Source organism: Neolamprologus multifasciatus, chromosome 2 (genome assembly GCF_963576455.1).
Source record: "Neolamprologus multifasciatus chromosome 2, fNeoMul1.2, whole genome shotgun sequence".
Taxonomy (NCBI): domain Eukaryota; kingdom Metazoa; phylum Chordata; class Actinopteri; order Cichliformes; family Cichlidae; genus Neolamprologus; species Neolamprologus multifasciatus.
The window spans coordinates 18,402,196-18,424,727 of NC_140440.1; the positions used below are offsets into that span (position 1 = coordinate 18,402,196).

At 43.0% G+C, this 22,532-nt stretch overlaps 1 protein-coding gene across 3 annotated transcripts in view; it reads left to right on the forward strand.

Moving 5' to 3' along the window:
• Window positions 1–1,363: 1,363 nt before the first annotated feature.
• The window catches only part of myot (myotilin), a 30,041-nt gene continuing 8,872 nt past the window's right edge, over window positions 1,364–22,532 (forward strand). The window contains exons 1-10 of one of the 3 annotated variants that reach the window (XM_085182313.1): window positions 1,364–1,747; window positions 9,962–9,994; window positions 10,246–10,420; window positions 10,621–10,683; window positions 10,808–10,949; window positions 12,330–12,353; window positions 13,217–13,622; window positions 20,250–20,463; window positions 20,586–21,347; window positions 21,381–21,547. In XM_085182313.1, coding sequence (XP_085038439.1) covers window positions 9,987–9,994; window positions 10,246–10,420; window positions 10,621–10,683; window positions 10,808–10,949; window positions 12,330–12,353; window positions 13,217–13,622; window positions 20,250–20,463; window positions 20,586–21,347; window positions 21,381–21,547 — 1,961 coding nt within the window. In that variant the 5' untranslated portion in view covers window positions 1,364–1,747; window positions 9,962–9,986. Of the gene's footprint in view, window positions 1,748–9,961; window positions 9,995–10,245; window positions 10,421–10,620; window positions 10,684–10,807; window positions 10,950–12,329; window positions 12,354–13,216; window positions 13,623–20,249; window positions 20,464–20,585; window positions 21,548–22,532 lie in introns of all 3 variants that reach the window. The other 2 variants (XM_085182321.1, XM_085182303.1) reach the window with 2 other exon arrangements.

Here is a 22,532-nt window from a genome sequence, read left to right on the forward strand (position 1 = left end):
AAGCCGAGGACCAGTGAGAGTCAGAACAACTGTCCAGGATGAGACGACGAACATCCATGATTTCATCAGGCCACAACTGACCTTGTGCTTGGAGCTTATCTCAAGCAACAGAAACCTGAGAAAGAAGAGGACCAAGGAGAAGAACCATCGTGGAAGGACAGGCCCCTGCACGGTATGTACCAGTGGCAGATAGAGGAAGTTGCTGACATCCAGAAGTCCTACCAGTGGCTGGACAAAGCTGGACTGACAACACAGAGGCACTAATCATAGCAGCACAGGAACAAGCTCTAAGCACAAGATCCATAGACCTGCACCCCAGGTGCAGGCTGTGTAAAGATGCCCCTGAGACAATCCAGCACATAACAGCAGGGTGCAAGATGCTAGCAGGCAAAGCATACATGGAACGCTATAACCAAGTGGCCGGCATAGTGTACAGAAACATCTATGCCAAGTATAACCTGGAAGTCTTGAAGTTAAAATGGAAGACGCCACCTAGGGTGGTGGAGAATAACCGAGCTACGATCCTGTGGGACTTCGTAATTCAGACGGGCAAAGTGGTCATGGCTAACCAACAGGACATGGTAGTGGTGGACAAGCAGAGGAAGACAGCCGTAGTGATACCGAATGACAGCAACATCAGGAAGAAGGAACACAAGAAGCTGGAGAAGTACCAAGGGCTCAGAGAAGAGCTCGAGAAGATGTGGAGGGTGAAGGTAGCAGTGGTCCCAGCAGAGTACTAGTTATAGTGACAGGGGGCGATAGTGACAGGGAACAACATTGAAAATCTCTGTCCAGAAGAGCAAGAGCGCAGTCGTAGAAACAGCAAAGATGCTGTACAAGGCGTGCAAGCTCCCAGACCCCTCGCAGAGGACCTGTAGGGATCCTGTATGGATCAATGTAGGTTTTGCATATTCAGGCATGTATCTTAAACTATCCCAGAAGCTTCTATGTCCATTACTTTAATAAGTGAAGCCTTTTGGAATGAGATGATTCTGTTTGATGTACTCAGTATATTGCATCAGTTAGATCTATGTGAAATATGATGAATAAAGCCCTGATGAGCTGAGCTTGAGTGTGATCTGTTTTCCAAGGTTGTGTATTCACGTCTCCCTCCATCTGTCCGACTCTCTCTGGTTCTCAGGTTTCTACCCAAAGACTCACTGGCACCGGTTGCAGGTTTTCTGGCCCCTGTCTCTCACACTTGGATGAAGTTTGGTCCGGTTATGATGCCTCCGCCACTTTTTGTAATTTCAGATGGAACAATATATCTTTATAGTTTGTGCAGCAACGTGCAACAAGCTAGCTCTGTGTCAGCTATCCATGGTCATTTGGATTTGGCAATAGCTGTGCGCATTAGCACAAAGGCATGAGGCACCAGCTGGGGCAGACTTGAGCTTCCCTATTCTCTTTGACCATTAATTAACACTTCACTCTGCTCTAAATTTGCTCCTTCCGTACCCCTCTAACCGAACCCCACATGGCTTCGTCTCATCCCCCTCCTCAGCCTCAGATTCCCCCCTAACCCCGTCCCACACCCCAACCTCTTCAACACACACACGAGCCCCTGCTTGTGTGTAAATGTGTGTGTCAGCTCACCCAAAGCAGGAGCGTCCAGTGACCAAGCCATGACTGGCAGCCACACAGTCATATAGCAGTTTTGGTTTTAGCATTTGGATTTTCTGCTTGTTGGATCAATATATTTGTTGTTATTCTTGGTTTTGTGGCCTGCTGGGGATAAAGCAGACAGGTAAGGATGGGGATATTTTTGCGGAAGTTCACTTCAGATGGGTTAAAGATTGTGGTGAGGATGCAGAGCTGCCTGTTGCTTGTCTAAATTAAGCTAGAAGCATATGACACACAATTACAGCATGGAGGAACTTGTGCAACCCAGCTTGCATTTCAGATCATTAGCTTTTCAGTAGAGACATCGCAAAAGTGTAAGTCCAGCATGTGTGGCATGCTTCAAGCCCTGCTCCTTGTCAGGATTCAAAGAAAAGAGAAAGCAAAAGTCAAGTTAATCAGATAATCAAATGGTGTATATCATTTGGTCCATGGCCAATGAGATCCTGATACTGCAGGCAGTACTGGAGTGACTGAGTTTGCAGCCAGAAGGAAGAGGACAGCTGGAATGATCTGTCTAAAGTTATTTATAATTTATATGCTGCGTCATGTGCTATCTAGCTATATTTCATTGACAATAGTTACCTCGATACGCTATTATTCTAACTACCAACCTTTGTAGCTACGTAGCTTCCTACCTACCTGCTTATCTAATAACCTACCTTTCTACTCGCCTATCCATCTGTTGATCTACCTACTTACTTTCCCCTGGCTGCCTTCAGCTTTTAGTGACACCACTAAAGATTCTTTGTAGTTACTGTTACAAAACGGCATCTATCAAAAGAGAACATCCCAATACACATCTTTAAATTAGCACAATGATAGTCTTTGAAAAATATATAGGCACACTCAAAGACATTGGTGCAAACTATCCACATAGGATATCCAGTGCAGCAAATGAAGAGGGGAATTTAAAGGGTATACATAAAAAAAGGAACTGTGTCAGTTACATGTCCTGCAGTGTGAGGCAACATAAGACATACCAGCCAAATTTGAGCTCTGTGTGTGTGTACAAGCCTGGCATGCCTGTGTGACACTGTGTTCAGCCACTGGGTTCTGGTTGGCCAAAAGAGAGATCAGGTGACCCAGTCTGCGCTAAATTGGTCCTGTGCACAGCCAAGCTGAGGAGGTAGGAGAATTGGAGAGTCATAGGTTGAGGACTAGGACGGTTTCTGGAGTGATGCAACTGAGAAAATTCAAAATGTAATTTCTCTTTGTTATCAGTAGTACCTTTCCAAAGAGTTGGCCTTTGAAATCACCTCTTTATTAAATAATTAAGTCACTTATTGATAAATGGCTGAATAAGAAAGAAGAGCATGTGCAAAAAGGGTGTAGCTATTGCAGTATACAGTGTGTTAAGTAGATGAGTTGTACAGGGAGCCACAGGCAGGAAGGATTTCCTGTGTCGTTCAGTGGGGCTTTTTGGTAATTATTTGGTATTATCCAACATTGTCTTTTATCTTGGACAACATCCACCTCTCTGACACCACCTTAAGGGAGTCCAGCTCCATCCCCACAACATTACAGACCAACATACCCAACAACTATGTTGGGTATGTTGGTCTGCTCTGACTTTCCGAAGGGGAAATCTGAATTCCACAAAAAACTTCCAACTGGGAATTTCAATTTTCCTTATTTACTTATTTTGGAAGGCACCAAAACAACCATTGTTACCAATATTAGCATTTAGCTTAAATTACTACTGTATCTGAACAGTCTCAGAGAAACGCTGGAGTGAACCAAGATTCATGCTTTTAGAGAAGATACAATTTAATTCCTTATCATATCCTGCTGCTATCACAAAACATCATATCATATACAGTATAAACTGACACTAATGCTACATTCACTTACTTAAGAGTCTTCTATCTATTAATTACAAAGATATTTCCTGGAAAGACCCATGTATTAAATATATTTCTTAATGTACAACAATGAATAGTACTAGATTTATAATTTCAGTTTTTCATAAATAACTAATAATAGCTGTGTGCAGTATGCATCATGTAATGCTACTTTTATCATTACAGCTGAGTAAAGCAACAGTGTGTGCCTTTTTGTATCTTTTCTCTTTGCTGGTGTGCTCTTGGTCTGGTCACAGAGATGTATGGAAAAAGTTTAACATGATGTTTGTGTTTGTGCATTTTGCTTAGCCTGTTATAAACCTCCTACATTCAGTGGTTAATACATTACTCTAGATTTTTGGAGGGTACCTTTCACAGCCCACAGGTTTATATAAAGGTTACTTTGTTAGCTAATTTTAACACGGTCCACTTCATTCTGGATTTCTGCTCTAATGTGCCACTCCTGTCCACAGCTGAGAGCTGCTAGTGGCTGAAAGCTTCATGGTGTTGTGTACAGCAATGAGGGATCTGTTTAAATGAGCAAGGCTGACTGTTTCTTCCTGGTTGTCAGAATCTCCTCGTCGACTGCAGGACAGCTCAGTTTTCTTTGATAACTGTAAATGACACATCTATACATGCTGTTAGTGTATAAAATAGATCATTTATGCTAATAACACAGGTTGGAGGATACGTTTGTGGCACCTATTAACTATCACCACTCACCGTTTTTAATAGCAAACCAAATGACAAACAGTCATCACCATGACTCATCTCCAAAAGGCTGGCTTTCTCCTGTCAGGTGAGAACAGGTGCACTGGAAATGCACTTACTGGAATATTGGACTCAGTGCAGCCATCTTCCTCTTTCCCCGTGTTACAGAATCAGTGGGCTCAACATGCTGTTAAAAATACCAGCCATGATTCTTCATTGACACATCAGTGAGCAACACAGAGTTGTGTGCCATACGCATTAGCAAGCCATATTGACAAATTACATGCAAATGTTTAGAGTAGCAGTCTGCAGTAATAGGGACCTACGAAGATCTCTAAAGATGGTCTAAAGATATGTGATTTTATATATGCATTATACTGTATTAATGCTTCTCACCACACAGACAAATATTGCCCTGCAGGCAGGTGTGTGTGGAGATATTTGTGGTAGGACAACATGTTTCTTAGACCATCCAAAAACAGGTTGAAGCTAGAGGCAGAACAGTCAGGGGCTGGTATACTCTCACTTATGACAGGAGCAGAGCAGGCTCGAACGTAAACTCAGGTATAAATGTGTGATTGGAACAGCAGAAAAGGAAGAATCAATTTGGAAGTTATGGTTTTGTGGTTCTTTGTAGCAGTTTGGTCTGCTTTTGTGTGTTTTGTGTTCTTTTAGATTTGGTGTGTCTTTGTTTGTTCTTCAGATCCTTTGTGTAGAGTACAACAATTACTTCAAATGACTTTGAAACAAAAAATATTCCAGTCACTGTATTCAGAGCTCTGGTGCAGGAGCCCACCGAACTCCTGGCTATGTTTTACTGGGTATGGCTTCAGGGAAACAGGAGGTCTGAGATGGGTAGCATCTTTCCTCTTTGAGGGCTGCTAAAGGCCAACTGGCAATAAGCTTCTGGACGATCTAGTGATGATGTTTGCTCTCCTTTGGATTCATGTTTTAACATCTTCTGTCAGTCTGGACGTCCTTTCGTCTCACTTTAAACTTTAGGCACTTAAACTTAATAATCTGAAGGCATGACAGTCGACATCGGACACCCAGGGAGGGAGGTTATACTGAGAAGCCTCCAGCAAGTTGCATTATGGGAAATGTAGGGTCTAATACTGCTCAGTCTTCACCTACACTAAAGCAAAAAGGATGCCACTGTCACCTGTGTCTTTGATTTGCCTGTCGTCGGATAATATCAATGTTACATCCTTGTTTGGGACGTCACTGAACTTGGCTGCCACTGCTTGTGTGCCTCTGTCCATCTGTTGCTTGCCAGGTAGTGGTTTTGTTGCACTGCATGAATGTGTCCTGCCATAAATTCTGCAGTTATATAAGAGAGACAATTGATACAAAGGGTTTAGCAACAGTTGCTGTTGTATCAGCAGTGGGCTTTAGTACGCGCACACACAGCTGTTTGGAGTGATTATGTGAGGGGAAAACTGGATGTACACACGGATGTCATACATGCCTTAGTTGTTTCTTCTTTCTTAAGCTGTGATCCTCTCATTTAGACAATGTTTAGGCTGTGTTTATTTGACTGCTGTGACCCCATGTAGCACAACTAGTACAAATAGTAACCCAGCTAAGATGTACTGTTGTAGATTAAATGTATATGACACATAATTCTAGAGTAAAGGCTTTTCTTTACCTCTGCGAATTCGACATGGAGACACTTTGATTTATCACAGCTCAGACAGTCTGTGCAGTGCTTAGGAGGTGACAAAGTTTAATTTAGCCCAGAAACCTGAACCTCAGGCAGCTCCTTCTCTGAAACCAAGACAGACCTCCCAAGGCTGGAAGGCTGAGATCTGAGGGAGTCTTTTGGGTGTATGAGTCTCCTTATGCCTTCAGTTAGCTCAGATATGGCCATGCTGTTGCCAAACAAAGTCATGGAGAAACAGTGACCTGTTACAAGAGTGATTTGGTGCCCTGTTTTAGGAATCCAGTGTGTGAGCTCAAGCGTTTAAGCTTATTTGTTTCCACGTCTAACTTTGAGTCTGTGTAAGCGTGTGTGACCATTCATTTGTTTGGGGATGATAAATAGTAATACAAAACATTACTGTGTTTGTATATCACCACCTGAAAGAAACAACAGATCAATAGAAATGCATGTAATCAAGCTTGAATTTAGCTGTATTAAATATAACTGCTGGAGGCTTCTTCCTGTTAAAAGGGAGTTTTTCCTTCCCACTGTTGTCAAGGTCTTCCTCAGAGGGGATTGTCTGATTGTTGGGTTTTCACTCTAAGGTCTTTACCGTACAATATAATTTGCGTTGAGGCAAATGTGGCTGTAAAATTGAATTCAAGGCAAACAAAGTGTTGTGTGTTAATTAGTTGTGAAATCCTGTTTTGAAGCTTTGAGTTCAGTATTATAAATGAGGGGTGGAAGTTACTGTGAAACCAACAGCTCATCAGTTACAAAGTAGCTCCGTCCTGCCTTATTATCTGTTTTACTATCATTTGGACAAAACTTCTTGTTGTTGCAGTAAGATAGTTCTCTCCATTCTGGCCATTTGGAAGAATGCAGATTTAAGGCACATCTTTTTTATACAGTCTATAAATTAAACCTGTCTAAAGATTCACTAGACGTGAAATCTCATAATTACATAGGCTTTGTGCACGTTCATTGATCCAAACGTGACGTACAGTCCTGCCAAGATGTTGTTTTAATCAACACCCGACTCTGTGTCTTTTTTAAACAGGGGCTCATCCAGCTTTAATCTCAAGCATTTGTCTGAGGCGTTTTCTGGCCAGGGATGCTCTCAGAACTTTTACGATTTTACTGATACCAGTGCTGACATCAGTTTTGTTTATAGGCCTACACATGTTCAGCATTAAACCAAAAATGTGTTACTTATTTGATGGTTTACACAAAACAGAAAGACAGCAGAAAGGAGGCTTACAATCCAGGAAATAATTATTTGATCTCTGGCTGAATTTTTAAGTTGCAATTTGCAATTTGTTGCAATTTAATGGAAAGAGACAGGTTATCGACCAAAAACAGAAAGAAGTATTTCATCCCCTAAAATGCAGTCAGAACAAGCTCCCACAGATTGGCTCAATCAACCTACCAGACGATCATTTACAGATTCGCTTGATCTCAACTTGTATGTATAAAGCACACCCGTCCACATGATCAGTTTCTTCCATTCCAACCTCTCCATCACCACGGGCAACACCAGAGAGCTGCCAAAGGATGTCAGGGACAAGGCTGTAGACCTGCACAAGGCTGGACTGGACTAAAAGACCATCGGTGTGCTATAATGGATTGAAATCTTGCGATGCAAAGTCACCCTGCTCAAGAAGGCACATATACAGGTCTGTTTTAAGTTTGCCTGTGAACATATACAGTGGGGCGAAAAAGTATTTAGTCAGCCACCGATTGTGCAAGTTCCCCCCCTTAAAATGATGACAGAGGTGAGTAATTTGCACCAGAGGTACACTTCAACTGTGAGAGACAGAATGTGAAAAAAAAAAATCCATGAATTCACATGGTAGGATTTGTAAAGAATTTATTCGTAAATCAGGGTGGAAAATAAGTATTTGGTCAATAACAAAAATACAACTCAATACTTTGTAACATAACCTTTGTTGGCAATAACAGAGGTCAAACGTTTACTATAGGTCTTTACCAGGTTTGCACACACAGTAGCTGGTATTTTGGCCCATTCCTCCATGCAGATCTTCTCAAGAGCAGTGATGCTTTGGGGCTGTCGCCGAGCAACACGGACTTTCAACTCCCGCCACAGATTTTCTATGGGGTTGAGGTCTGGAGACTGGCTAGGCCACTCCAGGACTTTCAAATGCTTCTTACGGAGCCACTCCTTTGTTGCCCGGGCGGTGTGTTTTGGATCATTGTCATGTTGGAAGACCCAGCCTCGTTTCATCTTCAAAGTTCTCACTGATGGAAGGAGGTTTTGGCTCAAAATCTCACGATACTTGGCCCCATTCATTCTGTCCTTAACACGGATCAGTCGTCCTGTCCCCTTGGCAGAAAAACAGCCCCATAGCATGATGTTTCCACCCCCATGCTTCACAGTAGGTATGGTGTTCTTGGGATGCAACTCAGTATTCTTCTTCCTCCAAACACGACGAGTTGAGTTTATACCAAAAAGTTCTACTTTGGTTTCATCTGACCACATGACATTCTCCCAATCCTCTGCTGTATCATCCATGTGCTCTCTGGCAAACTTCAGACGGGCCTGGACATGCACTGGCTTCAGCAGCGGAACACGTCTGGCACTGCGGGATTTGATTCCCTGCCGTTGTAGTGTGTTACTGATGGTGACCTTTGTTACTTTGGTCCCAGCTCTCTGCAGGTCATTCACCAGGTCCCCCCGTGTGGTTCTGGGATCTTTGCTCACCGTTCTCATGATCATTTTGACCCCACGGGATGAGATCTTGCGTGGAGCCCCAGATCGAGGGAGATTATCAGTGGTCTTGTATGTCTTCCATTTTCTGATGATTGCTCCCACAGTTGATTTTTTCACACCAAGCTGCTTGCCTATTGTAGATTCACTCTTCCCAGTCTGGTGCAGGTCTACAATTCTTTTCCTGGTGTCCTTCGAAAGCTCTTTGGTCTTGGCCATGGCGGAGTTTGGAGTCTGACTGGTTGAGGCTGTGGACAGGTGTCTTTTATACAGATGATGAGGTCAAACAGGTGCCATTCATACAGGTAACGAGTGGGGGACAGAAAAGCTTCTTACAGAAGACGTTACAGGTCTGTGAGAGCCAGGGATTTTCCTTGTTTGAGGTGACCAAATACTTATTTTCCACATTGATTTATGAATAAATTCTTTACAAATCCTACCATGTGAATTCATGGATTTTTTTTTCACATTCTGTCTCTCACAGTTGAAGTGTACCTCTGGTGCAAATTACTGACCTCTGTCATCATTTTAAGTGGGGGAACTTGCACAATCGGTGGCTGACTAAATACTTTTTTGCCCCACTGTAAATGATTCAGTGAAGGGTTGGCAGAAATCAAAAGTGTGAGATTGTGTGTGACCCAAAGAACACCATCCCAACACTCCAGCACACCTGTTTTTCTGCTAAGGGTACAGGACAGCTTGAATACACTAACACTAAGCCCCATTAAGAGGCCAATGGATGGAGCAATGAACCATAAAACCCACAGCCAGAACATTGAAGATGGGTCATGGATGGGTCTTCCAGCCTGATACTGACCCAAAGCATACCGCCATGCCATGGAGTGGCTGAGCCCGTCTCCAGAGCTCAGTCTGACAGAAAATCTATGGAGGAACCTGAAGCTTTGAGTTGCTGAGCAGCAGCCAAGAAATCTAAAGGATTTAGAGAGTTTCTGTAAAGAGGAGTGGACCAAAATCCGTCCTGAGACGTGTGAAAACCTGCTGAACAACTACATGAAACGCCTCAGCACTGTGCTTGCCAACAAGGGTTTCTAAGCCAAGTATTAAGTCATGTTTATTAAATGAAATGAAACTACCTTCAAATTAGAGACTGTTCACATCTTTGTGAGTAAACTCACAAATTCAGCAGGAGATCACATAATTACTTCCCCACTGCACATGTGACTCGTGTGCAGAAGCAAACAACAACTGAACCGTGTTTCGAACTGTTGGAAAAAACATTGAATTAATATGATTTAATGGGTTGGAATCTAATTCTTGATTAACATCTTATTAGTGGCTAAAAGTCTGTGCTGGTGCTTTGTAAAATGAAATGTATGTCTTCAGTCATACCTGCAGACACTCATTTCTACAACACTGTAGCACAGCATGTTTGAGAGTGTCCTTTTGTCTTTGCAGGACCTCTGTCACTGCATCCTGGAACATGGAACAGTAAGTTAGACCTGCACACAAACACACACGTTTCCTTTTCATGAACCATAAGTAATACTTGACTCAATTTAACCTAATTTTATCCTAAATCTTTACTTTACATTTCTAATGATTGTAAGATGGAGACTTACTTTTTGTCCTTAACAATAAGGAAAGAATCCTCACAGTGTGACTCTGTATACAGACTTATGTTCTCACAACCCGAGGAAGCATCCAAACACAGATTTATTCATTTCATTATTGGTGATTAGAGTCCAGAAGGTGCAGAAGAAGACGAGCACCATGTCTCTGACCATCTCCTCCTCCTCTGCTGCTGCATCCTCCACTCGTAAGCTCTCCTCCTGCTCCTCCACCATCTCCTCCTCCACTCTCCTCAGTCAGAGACACTCCAGCCTGATGCAGCCGCTGTGTGTCAGCCCTCAGAGGGTAATTACAGCCAATTAAAATGAGTCATTTCACCTCATTTGATAAAACACACGAGTATGTTTCATTATGGGGATAAACTGGTTAAATAGCTAAATGTCATGTCCTGTAATGTTGAAAGCGACCTTTTTGTAAATAAAGAAATAGATATGGCAAATGATTTTCAAACAAATTAGGTGATTTATATTATTCCATTACCCCAGACTCAGAGTCCCATCTACAACCAGCAGCATTCAAGCAGCGCAGTGGCTCCCACATTTGTTAAGGTGAAATAAATGTGCACTCTTGTATTTGTTCATGAAAGTGTACAAAGAAAACCAGAAACCATACTCATATGAACCTGTTGTCATACCTTCTCTTGATCATGGTCATCATTGCTCCCTCTGCCAGTGTCTCCACGACGTGTCTACGGTGAAGGGTCAGCTGGTGGTCCTGGAGTGCAGACTGAGGGGGACTCCGCCCCTGCAGGTTATGTGGTACAGAGAGGATGAGCAAATACTGGACTCCGATGATTTTAGGATACTCCGCAAGAGTGAGTGTTTTCATACTTGCTCTGATTTTCCTAAATCTTGGTTCTAACATGTGCCCTCCATACCATTATAAGAGACAGTAATTAAAACTAGACAGCGGAAATTTCTTCAGAAATTTTGAGTCACCCCACCTTAGCACATCTGGTTTTTGCAATCAAGATGGCAACGGTGATAATGCTCATCTTGATGCTACAAAATAGGACTTCAGAGACCAATGGATGATGTTACTGTAGCTATATCAATATTTTATACAGTCTATATTCTATACTGTCTATGGGGGTTGAAGGGACAGAGTTGTAGTGGTGTATACAAATGGGAAGTCGAAAGATGTGAGTGGAGAAGAAATGCTCAGTTCCCAAGCAGCCTGAGCCTTACCGTGAACTGCCTTTCAGTAATAGACATAGTTGTAGTGAGAAAGAGCAAAATGCAAGGCAGCACCTCGGAGCCATGTTATCAGTCGCCCCTGATCCTCTTCCTCCACAGCCCTGTCTGTCTGTGAGATGAACTTTTGTGGGGATGTCCGTGACTGTTCATGAAATGCTGGGCTTATCCATCTTCTGGGGCGGGCCTACGGTGGAACTCTGAAGATGAGGGAGCTGCTGCTGAAGATCATGAGTCCTCCTTGATCCTTGTAATGAATTTCAGTCCAAAGTCTTGTGACTCGTATAAAGTTTAAATTAAGTCTGGCCGAGCGATAGGGTCCCACAGTGACCTGGGTTGGTGCCTTTTTTTCGGGTGCATTTTTTGGGAATTTCGCAGAAACCGTGTGACAAATCGGTACCCAAAGTCATAGCTCACCATTCCCAATTGAGCCGCACAAAATGATATAACATGTGGGGGTTGTCTCAAAGCTGCAGGGTGAGTTTCGCAGCAAGATTTCACATGATCAGATCTTTCACAGCAGAAGAAATTTCAGACTGGGGCTGGGAAGAATAAATCTGACGAATAATAAGAAGTGTACTACTGCATAGGTGACCTTAATAATCATTAAAAAAAAAGACTGAAACTAGTAGAAACTAAATTAAACATTTTCAAACAATAAAAACTAAACTGACATAGGAAAAGCTACTCTGGAAACTAACTGCAACTAAACTGGATACAAAAAATCAAAATCAAAGCTAATTAGAAAAGACTAAACTATATATTTGGATGAAGGATTAAGCAGAAATACACTCCTCGATCTCACCTCTGAAGAGTGTGTAAAGATCCACACCCTGCACTCAAACATCTTTTTATCCCACGGTTACAAGCTCACACGGGTCAGATTAGAGGCGCTTAGATGTTTTCTATCCAGAAACAGAATTCAATATATACAACTCTGAAAATATTATTACCGTGTAAATTCTCCAGAAATGATCTCATCTCTTTGCTTATTCTTCCAGAGGCCAGTTCTGCATCAGTACCGGGTGAGTACCTGATGTTAATTACATTCAAACTCAAAGAGAAGCCATTTCCCCAAAGTGTCAAACCTACTCGACATTGTAAGATACAAAAAACAAAAAAACAAAGTCTCTGAAATTACTAAAAGTGATGTTTCTGTGTTGTTATTTTAATTTTCTTTGTTTTGTTTTGTTTTTTATTCGTGACTGGGAAATGGGGATGAGTAGAAGTTGTTGGCTTGAGTAAGAGTGAGAACACTCAGCACTTCAGCACACTGGTGGCTCCAAGTGGATAAAAGATGTAAATGCTGGAGAAATGTTCATTTTCACAATCAGCACTCATTACCCAGCTGTGTAGTTACGCATGTGTTGAGAGAATCCATGTTCTCTCAACACGAGCTTACAGAGGGATAAAACTGCAAAGAAGAAGGCAAATTGTATTAAGCCTGGTTCTTCCTGGTGCTTGTGTTACAAGTTGCTAAGCATGGATCACATGACCAGAGTCACTGAACTATTAATTTGAGCCTCATGTCTGAATCATCAGTTTTTAAGTCTTCTTAATGGTAAAGTCATTACCCAGGGCTTCCTGTACTGATTGAAGTGAAGTAGTTAAACCAAAGAGGCGTCTTATGATTGCAGTAGCTCTCTGTGATGAGAGGGGAAGTTCTTTCCAATAAAAGAAAGTGAAACACTGACAATTTTACATGTTGTTATACAACAGTGCTACTGGTCTAAGACCGTAAAAGGCCTCCATCTTTAATTGATATTTATTTATTTTGATTTGATAATAGGGATGTGTTTCTATAACAACCAGGAGCAGTGCGTCTTTGATCATGTGTGAAACTGCAGCCCTGGCGTCTTGATTACCGATGCTGTGTTAACCCCTGCAGAGGAGCTGTGTACGCTGGTGATCACTGAGGCCTTTCCCGAAGACTCTGGCCTGTTTAAGTGTGTGGTCCACAACGCCTTCGGCACTGTCTCCTGCTCAGCCATGCTGGAAGTTTATGACGGTGGGAAGTCCAGTTTTACATACCACAATGTTTTCCAGTTAAAAGTTCACATAGTGACTCTGTTACTTTACACCCCACACGCAGACCTGGACGAGCAGTTGGAGGCTGAGGCCATTCATCAGGAAGCTGTTTCTATCAGGCAAGATAAAGAGGCCATGTCCCAACAAGAGACTTTGTCCTGCAGAGCAAGCAGCGGAGACTTTCCTCCAGGGCTGTCAGACAGTATCAACCTCCCTCCTCCTGAGTGGCCTGACAGCGCTGTAGAAGATGACATCCCTGTTGCAGAGTGAGTGCATGATGGTCTCATGAACATCCAACAGTATCTACAGTGCAGTGCAGTGCTTTTGCATGTTTATCACACTTACATGTTTCAGATCATCAAAGAATTTTAAATATTAGGCAAGGATAACCTGAGTAAATACAAAATGCACTTACTTTTTCTGTGTGAACAAATAATTGCCTCCTGAAGCTAATAACAGCTTGTGCCACCACTGACAGTAAAAACTGCAATCAAGCTTTTGTGATAACTCACAATGAGTCTCACTGAGGATTAAGGATGGGTATCGTTTAGGTTTTATCCGATACCGGTGCCAAACCGGTACTTTTGAAACGGTGCCGGTGCTTAAACGGTGCTCAAACTGGTGCTTAAAGAATGGAGAACACAAAATTGGTCCAAAAACCTCTCATGTTCAGCTGTTTTTTTGTAAAAAGATAACAATGTTAGCCTTTTCTGCAGCTATGGGGCATATATGGTATCACTCTTGGCTGGAAGCAGTGCTTAAACAATGGAAAAAACACAAACTTTGTCCAAAAACCTCTCATGTTTAACTGTTTTCCACTTTTTCTTTGGTCATTTTAGCCTTTTTGGCCAGGGTGAAGGGAGCATCTGCCATCAAACAAGAAGACAGCCACATGTAACTACAACGGTGTTTGCTAGTTCACCTTACATGCATTAATGTAATAACGTGGTTAGCCTACTCAACGTAAATTACACACGAACAACATGAAGCTACTCACGCAGAGAAGAACGGCTGCTGCTGCCATCATCATCCTCATCATTTCTGCTACACTAGCAGGGCTCCGGGTCCGATAACAGGCACCACACCCGCAGTAGATGTGCACGGTGTGAGGTCTCGCAGCAAGCTATCAAATACGGCGCATTTCTCGGCTAAAGAAAATGCTATGCGTCGCCAGGTGTTTCATCGGATTTGAGGTGTTACCTCCTTTGACAGTATCACAGTATCAGCTTAAAGCACTTGTTACAGGCTGCTGAGTTTGCATATTTTGCTGTGAAGTACAGCCAGACTTTTGACCGCTTCGCCTTGGGCATTTTTAATCTGTAGCTCTGCTCTAAAAGAACGTACGTACCTGGACCCGCCTACTATCCTCGGAAACGTAAAATGATTGGCTAGAATCTAAAGTGTATCACAGCTCAGGAAAAAAAAAAGCACCGAAATAAAGCACCGAAATGTGCGCTGCTTTTCGGTCTGGTTACTACCGTTTATGTCAGAACCGGTGCCATCATGGCACCGGACACCAGTACCCATCCCTACTGAGGATACATTTTGGCCCACTCTTCTATGCAGAGTTGTTTTAATTTGGCTTCATGGGAGGGTGTTTGATGATGAATGGACTATTTAAGCTCATCTTGAAGTTCAAGGTACAAACTGACATCCGGACGTTCTCCTTCAGGATTTTCTGGTAGAGAGCAGAACTCATGGTTACATCAATTACAGCAAGTCTCAAAAGCAGCAGAGCAGCCCCAGACCATCTCACCATGTTTGACTGTTGGATCATCATTTTATGAAATGCTGTGTTAGATTTATTCCAGATGTAACAAAACTCACACTGTTGCGAAATGTCATTCTACTGCTGCAGTCCCAAAATCTTAGAAATGGCCTTTTAACCATTTCCAGGCAAATATTCAATAACCTAAGAAATCAGGAAGTGGGGAAAGACTTTTCACAGCACAGTACATATATTACATAACTCTGATGTCGCTGTTTATGCACACTGATATGTATTTGTGTTTTTATGGCACTATTCAATGTGTATGACTCTACACCCCTGTTTTGTATAAAAAAAATACCCTTTTTTTATTTACGAACTTTAGTTTGTTTTATACTGTACGTATTGGATATTTCCTTTACGCATTTGTAGTTCTACTTTTATCCAGATGAGGTCGCTGTTGTATTATTGCATTATCTCTCTCACCTGACACCGTACAGTCATCACTCCATACTTCTAAGAACAAGCCAGAAGTATGTTTGATAATTGATCAGAAAACAATTTCTACTTTTGGGGGAAACATATTTAAATTTACGCAGTAAATAGAAATAACATGTGTGTACTACGTGTAACGATGCTGAAAAACTAAACCAATCTGCCAGACGTGCGCGGTCACGTCACTCCGCGTGCTGCTCGTGAGCGCGCGGTGTCACCTGTTGCAGTCTTGCCTCGCGCTTCTTCTCCTCAGTGGAGTTTCGGGGGTCGCGCTCTTCCCGCTTAAGTGAGTCCTCTCTCAGGTTTAAGGACAGTGGTGTGGAAACGTTTACCGAGGTAAGAAAGCCCCCGCATGTGTCTGCACCGGTAGAGGCAATACGCATGTTTTTACTACCTGCTGTTAACTTTAGCTGTTTGGACTCCAGCTTGTTTAACTCCGTACTATCGCCGCTTTTTAATCTTCCAACAGGATAATTTTCCTTCCTTGTTTATATCGTGGAAACCTGATATGCTATGTCCTCCTTAAAAGGTCAAACTATGTTTAGAGCGCTTGGAAAGTGAACTTTGGTCTATTTAGGGGGTCGGTGTCATTTGGTTGGTGCCGTATAACCCAGGCTGTGGGGTAGACGTCATAACTGAAATTAAGCCAATTAAGACATTTACGACGCCGTCAGGTGCGTCAGTTCCTTTCAGGCTCTCCTTTCTGTGTATACCATAAATATGTGGCTTTATTTTGCTGTTTAGCTGTGTTTGGTGAGCACAGTCCCCGCTCGGGCCAAGTGGTACCTCAGAATGGGCTATGAGCTCATCAGTACAGTGGCAACTCTACCCTTCAAGCCACCTGCGGTCAAATAAAATGCTCCGTTTTCCAATGATTTCTCCAGCTGCTGATCATCTGGTTTTGCACTACACCGATATTTGTGGGCATGTACATTTTTTGGCGTGTGCGTGCGTGCGTGTGTGTGTGTGTGTGTGTGTGTGTGTGTGTGAATTCCATCCAAAAGAAGACTTCTCCATTCTGATGTGTTACTATTGATGGGTTTAAGCAGAACCACAATGGATCATGAACCACAAATAAATTCTCAGTAAAATAAATATAATATATAAGTTGAGTAATAGGCTGCAGATAAAAATAACATCACTACACTGATGCTGTTCAGTAAGTTGTTTTTTAGTGTGTTGCTTTGATTGTCCTCATTCTTCGGTTCACATTCAGCTAGAGCGAGTGTTTGACGGTGTGAAGTATGTTTGGCTGTCCAGCCTATATGAGCGTTCAGAGCTATAATCTCATCTCTAATGTGAAGAGCAGACATGGCGTTGGTGTCCTTCAGAAACCCCCCCTCTCCCCGGTCTTCCTCTGTGTTACACACAACAACAGTTGTTCAGAAACTGTTGGCAGCAGTCTGGCAATTAAGGTCAAGTTGAGGTTCTTTGGCCGCCATCAAGTTTATCTGATTATCTATTAAATTATTTGATCAGGAAGAGGAAATTATCTGAGGCTGGCAAGGCATCTGTTGGTTTTTCCTACAGTAAAAATAACAGCCCAGATAAATGATGGTGCAGTGTGCTTATTATGGCAGGTGTTCTGAGAAACCATCCTACTCTGACAAAAGGTCCTACCCGAATTATAATTTGACGGTGACTTGCGACTAAACCTAACCATAACCTTAACCCTAAACATAACCTTAAGAAGTATTCTGGATGGGTGAGAGAAAAAGAAGTTAATTCGGCGTTGGTGTCTGCACAGAAACATTGGGTAGGATTTTTTTATTTTTTTTATTTTTTTTTAGGTAGGATTAATTCCGAGAACACCTATTAAAGAGCACTTTAAAATCTGAAAATGAATGGGTTTGTTTTCTTTGAGACACTTTGTGTGACCCAGCTGGCACATATAGGAGTGACTTTGTTTTCCATTTTCTTCCTTTTTTCTTTTATTAAGTACCCACAACCACTCACCCCCACCCCAAGTTACATGGCTGTTACCAAGATATAAAGGGAAATGATAGAATCAAAGAATAGATTCATATTATATCGTTACTGTGTTGCAGTCAGTGATGTTCCATGCAAGTCTTTTTGTGTGCGTGTGTGTGCGCGTTAAATGGGTTGGGTCACTAGTAAAGTGTCTGCACCTGCCAGCCGATGTCCAAATACCAAGATTAATATAGCTTTGCCCACTTAATCACACAAACACACACATTTTCACAGGATTAGATCACAGACACACACCGGCACATATATCATGTATTCAGACAGTAGCATTTAAAACACACACAAAAAAAATCCCACGCATGGATCAACACATTGAATGCACTGTCATTAATTAACTGAGCCTCTGGCAGGTTAATATCCACTTACACAAAGCAGGAGCGTTTAACCAGTAGGCCTGAGCAGGGTCTGTTTTTTTCAGGCCTTCCTCATATTTCACCAGGCTTGTAGGTATATGACACTATTCGTGTGGATATGAGGAATTAACCAATCAGATCTGAGAAAAATTTATCAGAATCAGCTGATTTCTTTGTACAGTGACTTTAGGATAATTAACAAAACCATGCAATGCAGTACATGGGCATTTGCTGAAAAGCATTGGCTTTTTAAAAAAATTGTTTTTTTTCCCAGAAAATTTCAGCTGTGTACAAAAGTCTACAGGGGGACAGTCAGTGCTGAAAAACACATATAATCTCTGTTAAAAGCTGCAAAGAAATCATCTTTATACCCGAGTCATAATTTAAAGACTGGATCATGACTTTGTTCAACAGAGTTATGACTATTTCAGTTCTTCTGAGCTTGATGGAATACTCATGAATGTAGTTCACAATGTTTATTATGAAGTTTATTATAGAAGTTGTTTGTTTTTTGCAGCAGTAAGCTACAGTGTTGCACATTTAAGGCCTGACAGCTCCTAACACTGCTTTTTTTTTACATGACCGGATTTCATATGCATGTTACATGGACGATAGACACACTAAAGCTTTTACAGCAGTCTATACTTAAAATTCTGTTTAACTGTATGTGTATTAAACTGAGAAAGGTTAAACAGAGCGAGGGAAACAAACCGATAAGTGTGCTGAGCAGAGATGTTGGCAAACTGGCAATTTAAAGTGTTAAAGTCTTCAGACAGAAGTGTTCAGGCAGCCAGTGTGCGCTATTTACTGATCTGCTGGTGTTTGCATTCATAACTGCCAGTAAATGGAAATGGGAAGAAATGGGAGAAGCGACCTTCAACTGTGTTATGAGTTTGTTCATCAGAAGGCACTTTGTAAGAGTTGGTGATGAGACAAACAACCAGCTGATCTGAGCAGAGTAACTACACATAACAAATGTCTGATTGGTCTGTATCAGATTTTTAAATCCCCAAATATCAGTACTTGTCTTAAAAATCCTGGATCAGTCAGACTCTACTTTCAAGAAGCAGAAAGTCCACGCAGATGCATCCATCTCTGTTAAAACATGCCAAATATTCCCAAAACTGTAGTTAATTTGGTTCTTACTTATAGATTGAAACTCATGCTGTCAGAATTTTGAAACCCCCTCAGATAACACAGTACTGTCCAAAGCTATAAACCAACCGCTTGGGTAGAAGGAACATCACTGATCTTTAAATCCTCAATCCAATCATGCTAACCTAAAACGCAACCGTTAAATGACTGAAATGTGAGTATTCAGAGTTCTCTGCTAATATGTACACATCACAGATATAGTACCAAAAACATTTCTCCTGCTTAGCATGTCTAGCAAAGATCATCGACACATTAAGTTTTCACCTGTAAAAAGTCCTGCCCACATATATCTAGGGGCCCATTTCTTTAAAAAAATAAATAAAATGAAAGCCATGCAGCTCTTTTTGTTTGTTTTCATCAGACTCCAAGCATTACCATTCTCCAAAGACAGTTTTATATCCTCATTACAAACTCTTTGTAATGAGGATATAAAAGGAGATATAAAATAGGCCAGAGATTACACACACCGCCACTTACAGAACCCTTTACACTTGTCTTTTGTGCTTACACCACTAAGTCTAACATGCTTCAGAATCTCCCAATAAGCATCTATCAGACGGCGTTGATTCAGATCCAAGGTTTTAGACTCTGGGTCAGCTGATGCTGGCTGGTCATCTTGTGCCCCCAGGAGAAGTGCAGAACAAGTGTGAGGATGCAAGGAAGTGTGTGAGAGCGCGTAAAGAGCGGGAGACTGCTATTGTCATTACTGCTCCTGCGTAGCCCAGACTTCGTGGTAGCCATGGGAACAACATTCTTTCCTAGTAGAAAAATAGAGGTCGAGCCAGGCTCGGTATTACCGGAGAAAAACCAGCAAGTGGGCTGAAATGGGAGTAGATATCTGTTACTTTCATTAAACAGCCTCACTGGTACCGTTTCAGTTATTTTGAAACATACTGTAATCTTATTTTTTTTTAAACAATACAAATACACTTTTTATCATATGGATCGCACACATGAGTATTTCAGTCACTACTTCAAAGACATCCCTCCCACCTCAAATGACTGTATAGCTGTGGGAAACTTGTGTATCCCGTAAAATGTGTACAACACCAGACTCCACATTTTGGAGCCAGAAGTTGGTAAACAAAGAACGTGGACACATCGGGGGTTATTGAGAGAAAAATCCTTTAACTTTGAGGGACTTGTAGTAATATATTTTAAATCTAAAGCTAACACACTTGTCTTTATGGCAGTTTCCCTGAGCCTCAGCTGGCCAACCAGTACTCTGAAGAAATCTTTGGGCGGAGCGAGGACGAGATCGCCCTGAGCTCAGAGGGTCAGAGATCCCCAGAGGTTACCGCCCAAACTTGTACGTCTAGCCCAACCCCACCACCATCACCACCGCCAGAAATCAAGGAGAAAGCCCAGGTGCCCAAGCTGTTCACCCCAAGCAAGCTCAGTTTCACAGTAAGAGTATTTCTGTTGTCAAATGTAAAAAGCTCAGAATTTTTTATTTAACCATTGCACTGAGATGTTGCATTATCCAGTCTTATTCCATGGTGCAAATTTGGTTTTCCTCTTCATTCCAGTCCTCCCAGTCAGGAGGCAACAACATGAACCTGTCCGACCTGCCTACGTTCACTCCCAGCACGTTCCCTCCCAGCGCCTTCAACTATGAGCGACCGAGGCATTTTATTCAGTCTCAGCCGGCCTTCCAGGCACCCAGCTACGACAGCGTGCTGAAGGAAGCCCAGGAAAACCAAAACAACTCCCAGCAGAACCTCAACAGTGCCCAGAACAGTCCAAATGTCCTGGAGACGCAGATTCAAACTAAAGCCATGTCCACACAAAGTCAGTCATTTTCTCAGTCCGCGTCAAAGTCCTTGTCAGAGACCCAGTCACAGTTTCAGTCACTGAGCCTCAGTCAGAACCAATACCAGTCCGCCGCACCGCCACAGATCCACATCCAGGCCAACGGAACAGCCAAGAGTTCTCCATCTTCATCCAGCCTCAGCTCCCCTGTCTCCACCCCGGCCTCCTCTGCTGTACCTGCTCTTTCCCCCGCTGGCCCTATGCTCAGTCACTCTCCCACCTCCTTCTCATCTCTCCCATCCTCATCTCTCCCCCGCACCACCATGCGCTCCACCATCACCCTCACCCCTAGCGTCCCCAGTGCTACTGGCCTTGGCAGCGCCACCTTACCTGCTAACCAGGACAGCATGTCGGCCTCTGCTGCTTACCTCTGCTCAGTGTTACCCTCCCAGTCCTCCTCCAAACTGTCTCCTAACACCAACCGTCCCCTCTCCTCCACCTCCCCCTCCCGCTCCCCACTTGCACCCTCGAGCCCTCTCCTCCCTCTGAGAACCTCCTCTTCTTCATCTGCTCTCCCTCAACAACCTCCACCAGTGTCTCCTTCCCTCCCACACTCCCCTCTCTCTTCTTCCTCCTCACCCTCCTGTGTCCCACAGCAGCCTTTCACTCCCAGCACCCAGAACAGTGTACAGCCTGCTGTGGTCTCCTTACCTGCCAGCTATAAGGGGACGCCAAGCACGTGAGTTGCCCGATACCTCAGTTTATAATTTGGCATGCACATTATTACAGTCGGTACAAATTCAGTTTCTGATATTTTGACATTGAAAATAAACCAAAACACAGCAAAACTCCACACAGCCTCCAAACTGATGATAAAATTTAAACATTTCTGTCAGAAAGTTTAAACAAAAACTTCATGAAGGAAGAATTTATCCCAGGCTGTACCAGTCGATCTACGTTCCTGTGGGTAAATGGTAAATGGACTGGTTCTTGTATAGCGCTTTTCTACTCTGTCCGAGCACTCAAAGCGCTTTATACAGCTAATTCATTCACCCAATCACACAAGCACTTCTAAGCTCAAGTGCTAAATATCTAACATTCATACACATTCACACTCCGATGGATGCATCGGAGAGCAACATGGGGTTAGTATCTTGCCCAAGGATATTTGGCATGCAGACTGGAGCAGCCTGGGATTGAACCACCGACCTTCTGGTTAGTGGCTGATCCGCTCTGCCACCTGAGCTACAGCCACCCCTGTTTTTCGGTAGTGACCGAAAAAACGAGATCGCGCATTGAAGCTATGGGCTTCCTCTGAAGGGTGGCTGGCCTTTCCCTTAGAGATAGTGTGAGAAATTCAGCCATCCAGGAGGAGCTCAGAGTAGAGCCGCTGCCCCTGCACATCGAAAGGCGCCAGTTGAGGTGGTTCGGGTATCTGATAAGGATGCCTGCTGGGAGAGGTGTCCGACCGGGAGGAGGCCCCGGGGCAGACCCAGGACACACTGGAGAGATAATATCTTTCAGCTGGCCTGGGAATGCCTGGCTGTTTCCCCGGACAAGCTGGAGGAGGTGGCCGGGGAGAGGGAGGTCTGGGCTTCTCTGCTTAGGCTGCTGCCCCTGCAACCCGGGCCTGGACAAGTGGAAGAAGATGGATGGATAGCTGTACCTAATAGATGGCTGCCTGAGTGTACACACTTTGAAAAACCTGACATCTGTTCAGAGTT